Source organism: Terrapene carolina, unplaced genomic scaffold (assembly GCF_002925995.2).
Source record: "Terrapene carolina triunguis isolate 2854851 unplaced genomic scaffold, T_m_triunguis-2.0 Scaffold32997, whole genome shotgun sequence".
NCBI lineage: Eukaryota > Metazoa > Chordata > Testudines > Emydidae > Terrapene > Terrapene triunguis.
This window is the reverse complement of record NW_020697348.1, coordinates 1-7402: the sequence shown is the minus strand read 5'-3', so window position 1 is coordinate 7402 and position 7402 is coordinate 1. Positions and strand designations below refer to the sequence as shown.

The window sequence follows — 7402 nt, the reverse complement described above, 5'->3', positions numbered from 1 at the left end:
GGGGAGGGTGAAGCTTACAATGGAAATCGTTAATGGTGATGAAGGAACCCCCTCCCCTCCCCCAGCCAGGGATAGAACCCAGGAGTCCTGCCCCCCCCACCCCCACCCCCACTCCCCTCCCAGGAGCGGGGCATGGAACCCAGGCATTCTGATACACAGCTGGGGGGTTGTTAGGGTCCAAAGGGCCACCCCCAAAACGGGTGGAGAGTCAGGGCTCCTTCGGGGGAGGGGCAGCCCCCCCCGTGACCCTCCAAAAAACAAACTGACCTAGAAACTAAGGGGAGAAACCCCAAATCCTGAGCACTCCCCCCCAATCAACTGGGCTCTGAATCCCTGGAGTGGGGAGAAATACAACCCCCCCCCCCAAGTAAGAAATATTGGGGAGACCTGCTGGGGAATTAAGGGGCAGCCCCTCCCCCTCCCCACACACAGGGCACAGCTGATATTTCAGCTGAGGGGAGGGGGCAGGAGAGAACCTTCCCAGGGAGGGGGCGGGGCCAGGAGGCTGGGGGCAGGGCCAGGAGAAATGGGGGCGGGGCAAAGAGACAGGCTCACTTCCTATCCAGCCACCAAGCCCTGCGTCCTGCTTTATACCAGCTGGGGAGGGGGGTCCCCCCTCACCCCTATATTAGAGCAGGGTGAATTCCACCCCTCCTTTTGCTGCCACCTCCCCCCCCCCTTGTCTCGACTTCGGGGCCAGGGCTGAGGAATTGGGGGGAGGCAAGGGGCAGAGGGGACCCCAAATTAACAGCTGTTGGCAAAGCAGGGACTCTGGGAGGGCAAACGTGCCCCCAAAGTGAAGGGAGAAATGGGGGGGCAGAGAGGGGTTAATAGATGACAATGGAGCTAGGGGGTAGCAAGAAATGGGGGGCTCTGCCCCCCAAAATGATGGGAGAAGTGGGGTGCAGGGAGACCCCAATATTAGATGCCGACATAGCCAGGGGCAGGAATCTGGGGGGCACAAGGCAGGTTCTTTGCCCCCTAGGGGATGGGAGAAACAGGGTGCGGGGGGACCCCAAATTGACTGATACTGAAGCAGCTGCTGGCAGTGAGGGCAGACAGAGCCCCCACCCAGGGCAGAGACCAGGGGGTGGGTGGGGAGCTGAGCCCCCCGAGCCCTCAGCAGTCGGTGGTGATCTTCGAGGAGAGCTCCTGGATGCGCCGGGCGCTGCACGACTTGCAAAGGATGTGCCCGTCCAGGGGGTAGCAGCCCCGGCCCTCGCCCTCCGATGACAGCAGCAGCCCGCACTCCTGGGGCGGGGGGACAGAGTCCATTAGAACCCAGGCATCCGGGCTCCCAGCACCCCTTGCTCTAACCACCAGTCCCCACTCCCCTCCCAGAGCTGGGGAGAGAACCCAGGAGTCCTGGCTCCCAGCCCCCCCGCTCTAACCCACCAGCCTCCACTCCCCTCCCACAGCTGGGGAGAGAACCCAGGAGTCCTGGCTCCCAGCCCCCTGCTCTAACCCACCAGACTCCACTCCCCTCCCACAGCCGGGGAGAGAACCCAGGAGTCCTGGCTCCCAGCCCCCCGTGCTCTAAGCCACCGGCCCCCACTCCCCTCCCAGAGTCAGGGAGAGAACCCAGGCATCCGGGCTCCCAGCCCCGCTCCCGCACCTCACACTTGTAGCATCCAATGTGGAAGCTCCGATCCAGGGCCACGATCCTGACCGTCTCCTCTTGGCCGGGCTCGGGCATGATGGCGTTGCCACACACGGAGCAGCGTGGGGCAAACTTCCTGCGGGGCAGAGAGAGGGGAAAGGAGAGCTCAGGGCCGGGCTGGCAGGGGGCGGGGCCACAGGCTAGGGGGCGGGGATACAGGCTAGGGGGCGGGGCCGTACCGGTGGAAGTCCTCGATGCAGTGGACCTGGCTGGTGGCGTCCACGGTGAAGGGGACCCCGTCCAGGCAGTGGTGGCAGACGACGCAGGTGAAGCACTGGGGGTGATAGGCCTTGCCCATGGCCCGCAGGATCCGGTCCAGGATGGGCTTGGAGCACCTGGAGCATTTCTCCAGCGTCACCTGGCGGGAGGGGAGAGCCGTGGGTCTGGGGCCAGCCCCCCCCCCCCAGCTGTAACCCACCCGACCCCACTCCCCTCGCCAAGCTGGGGAGAGAACCCAGGAGTCCTGGCTCCCAGCGCCCCCTGCTCTGACCCACAAGCCCCCACTCCCCTCCCAGAGCCAGGGAGGGAACCCAGGCATCCTGGCTCCCAGCGCCCCCTGCTCTAACCCACCAGCCCCCACTCCTGTCCCAGAGCCGGGGAGAGAACCCAGGAGTCCGGGCTCCCAGCCCCCCCTGCTCTAACCACCAGCCCCCACTCCCCTCCCAGAGCCGGGGAGAGACCCCAGGAGTCCAGCCCCCCGGCACTCACGACGTAGCAGGCCTCGCAGTACGCCCGCCGCTCCATGGCGTAGAAGGGTTGGCCCCGCAGCCGGGCGTGGCAGGTGGTGCAGGTGAAGCAGGGCACGTGGAAGACCTGGTCCATGGCCACGCAGCCCGTCCCGTCCCCCACCACGTTCTCCCCACAGCGGGCGCAGCGCCCTGGGGAGACGGGCAAAGGGGGCGGGGTCACATGGGGGCCCCCATCTCCTCCGCTGACCCTTCCCCCCACCGCCACAATCACCCCATCCCCCCCCCGCACCCCCCCCCCCCCCCCCCAACCACCTACTCCCCCCCCCCCCGACTCTAGGGTTACCATACGTCCGTTTTTTCCCGGACATGTCCAGCTTTTTGGTCCTCAAACCCCCGTCCGGGGGGAATTTCCAAAAAGCCGAACGTGTCCGGGAAAATACTCCCTGGCTTCCCTTAGAGCGGGCGCCGGGGGCTGCTGTGCTCCCTGACTCCTGGGCTCTGTAAGAGCCGAGCTGCCCGAGCGCTACCGGCTTCGGGCAGCCCCCATACCTCCGGACCCTGCGCCCCCGGAGCACGGGAGAGGAAGCGCCGGCCGGGGGCGCAGGGTCTGGGGGCTACCCGGCAAACCGTGAAGCCGGTAGCGCTCGGGCAGCCCTTTTCGCGTGGCTGGGAGGGAGGAGAGGGAATGCGGGCGCTCAGGGGAGGGAGCGAGCGGAGTTAGAGCGGGGACTTTGGGGAAGGGGCAGAGTTGGGACAGGGAAGGCGCGGGAGTTGGGGCGGGGCCGGGGCTGGGAAAGGGGCGGGGCCGGGGCCCCATGGAGTGTCCTCTTTTTTTATTTTTTAAATATGGTAACCCTACCCGACTCGGCCCCCCTGCTCCCCTCACCGAAGTACTCCCCCGCCGGCGGGTGATTCATGTCGTGCACCAGCTTCCTGGTCAGTCTGTCCAGCTCCTCCTCCGGGCGGCTCGGTGGGGCCTGGAGGAGCAAGAGCTCGGCTGGAGGCTTCGCTCACATTGATCTGCCCCCCCCCATGAGTGGGTACAATCCCCGGCAGGAAAGAACCCGGGAGTCCAGGCTCCCAGCACCCCCCTGCTCTAACCCACCAGCCCCTGCTCCCCTCCCAGTGCCAGGGAGAGAACCCAGGAGTCCTGGCTCCCAGCCCCCCCTGCTCTAACCACCAGCCCCCATTCTCCTTCCAGAGCCAGAGAAAGAACCCAGGAGTCCGGGCTCCCAGCCCCTCCCTGTTCTAACTACCAGCCCCCACTCCCCTCCCAGAGCTGGGGAGAGAACCCAGGAGTCCTGGCTCCCAGCCCCCCCTGCTCTAAGCCACCAGCCCCCACTCCCCTCCCAGAGGACCCAGGGGTCCTGCCCCTCCTCACACTCCCGTCCCATTCCCTCTCATGTTACCTGGTGCTGGTATCCTCCTCCACCACCAGGGGGCACCTTTCCTGTCACCGCCGTCTCTTCCTTGCCCAGGGTCCCGGTGGCAGCCTGGTACGGACCCCCAGGCACCTCCGCCGGCTTGGCCAGCCCCCCAGCCCCATAGCTCTCCCCCTTGCCTGGCCTCTTGCCGTAACCCCCCGGCTCCAGATACCAGCCCTCCTCCCCCCTGGCGCCCTGCTCCAAGGCGTACTGGGCCCCGCGGCCAGCTCGGGGCGAGGGGGGCGCATAGGCCTGCTCAGCCCGATGCCTCGGTTGACCGTAACCGAGCACTGGCTGGGCAACTTTGACCTGGACGTTAAAGGCCGGCCCAGCCGATGTGGTGTAGGACGCGGGCATGGGCTGCGGGTAGGGCTTATGCCCGGGTGGCACCCGCAGGTAGCCAGCCCCATACTGGGGAGACGGCCCAGAGGAAGCCGTTGAAGTGGCAGGTTGGGGCGATGGACCGTAGGGCGAGTTCTTGGGGGTGAAGGAGCCCGGCTTGTAGGGGCCAGGCATTTTGGGGGGTCCGGGCTGCGGGGGGCCAGAGGCCGACGGGTACGGGACGGAGTCGAAGTTCTGGAGAAGAAAGGAGAGGAAAGATGAGATGTAGGCTGGTGTGGGGCTTTGGGGGACTCCTCCTGGCTTTGGGGGGACCCCATATTACCAGCCCCCCAGCCTGCAAATCCACTCCAACCCTAAATGCATTGAAACACCCATCATTCTCCAAGGAACCCAACTAGTCCATGTTGATCGTCAACTCTTGCTAGGCCAACAGTGACTCAGTGAAACCATCAGTGTCTTGTGAACCATGAAGGACGGGGGCACATGTCCTACCCCGTTGGAAAGCTTAAAGTCTTAGCTTTCCAACGGTGCCTGGCGCTCATCTCTCCGCCCATTGGTTCAGGAGATATTGGGCAATAAAGGAGGGCCCACTGTGATCCCGTGAGCCACCTCCAGTTCCCTCACCCCGAGGTTCTGGTTGGAACGTGATTTTCGGTGGCCGATTCCTGGGGAACTGGGGGAGGGAGAAAGTGGTGAGTGATACCACCAGAAAACCCAGGAGCTCTACTTTCCAACAGCATCACACGCGGGAGTCTGTGTCCACCGGTTCGAGAGATATCAGGTGCTGGAGTGGCCATGCGGTAGGCAGGAGACAGACAAGAAGGTACTCGGAAGGACGTGATTATAGGGACTGAAATCTCAGTAGGGCGGGAGAGACTGTGCCAAATAAAACCCAACGCATCAACACCCCCGTCCCCCAGAACCCTCCTGGGGGGGCTGTTTACCTGCCTCTCCCCCCGGCGTTGCGGGCCGGCGCTCTCCATATCAGCCAACATACTGGTGAGCGAGTCTATTTGGGCGTCGATGCTGGAGGGGCGGTGGGGCCCTGGGTCTAGGGCAGACCCCTAAGGAAACAGACAATGAGGATGTGGGGAGAGCGGGGCTGTAAGGTACTACCCAGGCCTGTCAGCTGGGATCATGCAGTCCAGCTGCTGTCCTAGCGGCAGGTAGTTCCGGAGGGTAACAGGAATCAAGCCTCATGCTCCAGGGCCGGAGATGGTCAGGAAGGAGCCTTCCCATGTGCCCCACATGACCAAGGCAGGTGAATTATGGGAAATGTAGGCCTTCTCCAAGGCCCCGCGGAGGCAGGACACGGGGCTGCGTGGGACGTCAGTCACCCCCCTTCCACCGGCACCCCAAATGCCTGATTGCCAGGACAGGTTGGAGGGCGCCCCTCCCCCCGCAGGACGGGTCATACACCAGGCAATTCAACCCCCCAGTTCCTGCCCCACCAGGGACCCCAAGTCCTGTCCCAGCTCCCCACTCCCCAGGGGCCCCTGTTCCCCCCCTCCTACCTGCATGTGGTACCCGCGTCCGGCAGAGGGGGGGCCACCCCAGGGTGCCCCCGGCTCATCCTTGGCTCCAGGGGGTGATGGGTAATGACACTCTGAGCCAGCCGGGGGGCGGAAACCAGAGGGCAGGGAACGGGACGGGAAGCTGTCTAGAGGGGAGACAGCAATGCGTCAGACCCACAGGCCCCCTCCCTCTGTATTCTCCCCTCCACCGCTCCCCAGATTCTCCCCCCCCAACCAGCCCTGCCCCCCACCTGGATCAGACCAATCGGGTACTGGGAGGGTGGAAAACGGGTATTTACCAGGACCCGCCGGCTGGTAGCCCGGCCCGCTCATGCCACCCCCGTTCTGCTCCTGGAGGGCCGGCCTGGGGGGCGCGGGGACCGAGGTGTATTTCTTCTGGGGTTTGCAGAGCGCCGGAGCCAAGACCGAGACGCCGGGAGAGCCCGAAGAGCTCGGCTGCTTGGGGGGAAGCCAGGTGGGACCAGACATCTCTGGGACCTGCGGGGGGGAGGAAGGGTGCAGAGAGGTTAGGGGGGTGGGCTGGGAGCCAGGACTCCTGGGTTCTCTCCCCGGCTCTGGGAGGGGAGTAGGGGCTGGTGGGTTGGAGCAGGGGGGGCTGGGAGCCAGAACTCCTGGGTTCTCTCCCCGGTTCTGGGAGGGGAGTAGGGGCTGGTGGGTTGGAGCAGGGGGGGCTGGGAGCCAGGACTCCTGGGTTCTCTCCCCAGCTCTGGAAGGGGAGTGGGGTCTGGTGGGTTAGAGCAGGAGGGCTGGGAGCCAGGACTCCTGGGTTCCCAGGGGCAGAATGGGCTGGAGAGAGGTCCGGACAGGGGACCCTGGACGTGGGGGTGCTAAGGGGGATGGGGTCCCTGGCCCGGGGAGAGGGAAGGGGGGTGTCTCTGATCACGTGGGGGGAATTCCTGCGGGGCGGGGGAACCCGATTCTTACCTGGCTCCGATGGGGGATTCCCAGCTGGGGGGGGGTCCCAACCTCTCCTGTTCTGCCCCACTCGTGGGGCGGGGGAGGGTCCCAGGCCCGGTGGAGGGCGGGGGGAGGATCCCGGAGGTTCCAGACCCCGCCAGCTCCGATCTCCCCACAAAAGTTTTTTTTTTCTCCTAACTCCCAAAAAACTTTTTTAATGGACCCCTCGGTGACGTCACCACATTCCAGAGGAGTCACGTGGGGCTGGGAATTCCTACCACTTCCTGTGGGGGGGCAATGGGAGGGGCAGGGTAGGACTCCTGGGTTCTTCCCCGGCTCTGGGAGGAGATTGGGGGCTGGTACGTTAGAGCAGGGGGGCTGGGAGCCCGGACTTCTGGGTTCTTTCTCTGGCTCTGGAAGGGGAATGGGGACTGGTGGGTTAGAGCAGGGGGGCTGGGAGCCAGGACTCCTGGGTTCTCTCCCGGTGCTGGGAGGGGGGTGGGGGCTGGTGGGTTAAAGCAGGGGGGGCTGGGAGCCAAGACTCCTGGGTTCTCTCCCCGGCTCTGGGAGGGGAGTGGGGGCTGGTGGTTAGAGCGGGAAGGGGAGGGAAGAAGCCAGGACAACTGGGTTCTCTCCCCGACTCAGGGAAGGAACTGCCTGGCTCACGGGTGGGGAATTGGATACGGGGCCTTTCCCCTTCCAGGAGTGTTGGCTCCCATCCAGTCCCGGGTCAGGGACTGGCCGGTCAGCCCAGCTCTGGGTCCCAGGCTCCCCTCCAGCCTTATCAGGAAAGTCTGAACAGCTGTTCGACTGGGGCGGGGCGATCGGCGGTTATGGCTTCTTGTCCTGGCCCAT

The 7402-nt window shown here is 65.2% G+C and overlaps 1 protein-coding gene across 1 annotated transcript; it reads right to left on the bottom strand.

Moving 5' to 3' along the window:
- Nucleotides 1-1030: 1030 nt before the first annotated feature.
- Nucleotides 1031-6888, bottom strand: TRIP6 (thyroid hormone receptor interactor 6). The gene is made up of 10 exons (XM_029914182.1): nt 6575-6888; nt 5874-6127; nt 5630-5771; nt 5060-5179; nt 3759-4349; nt 3236-3326; nt 2369-2538; nt 1840-2018; nt 1616-1736; nt 1031-1251 (listed from the first exon to the last, which is right to left on the bottom strand). Exons 2-10 carry the CDS (start codon nt 6116-6118, stop codon nt 1120-1122), a joined length of 1791 nt encoding a protein of 596 aa, XP_029770042.1. The 5' UTR covers nt 6119-6127; nt 6575-6888; the 3' UTR covers nt 1031-1119.
- Between the last annotated feature and the right edge of the window lie 514 nt (nt 6889-7402).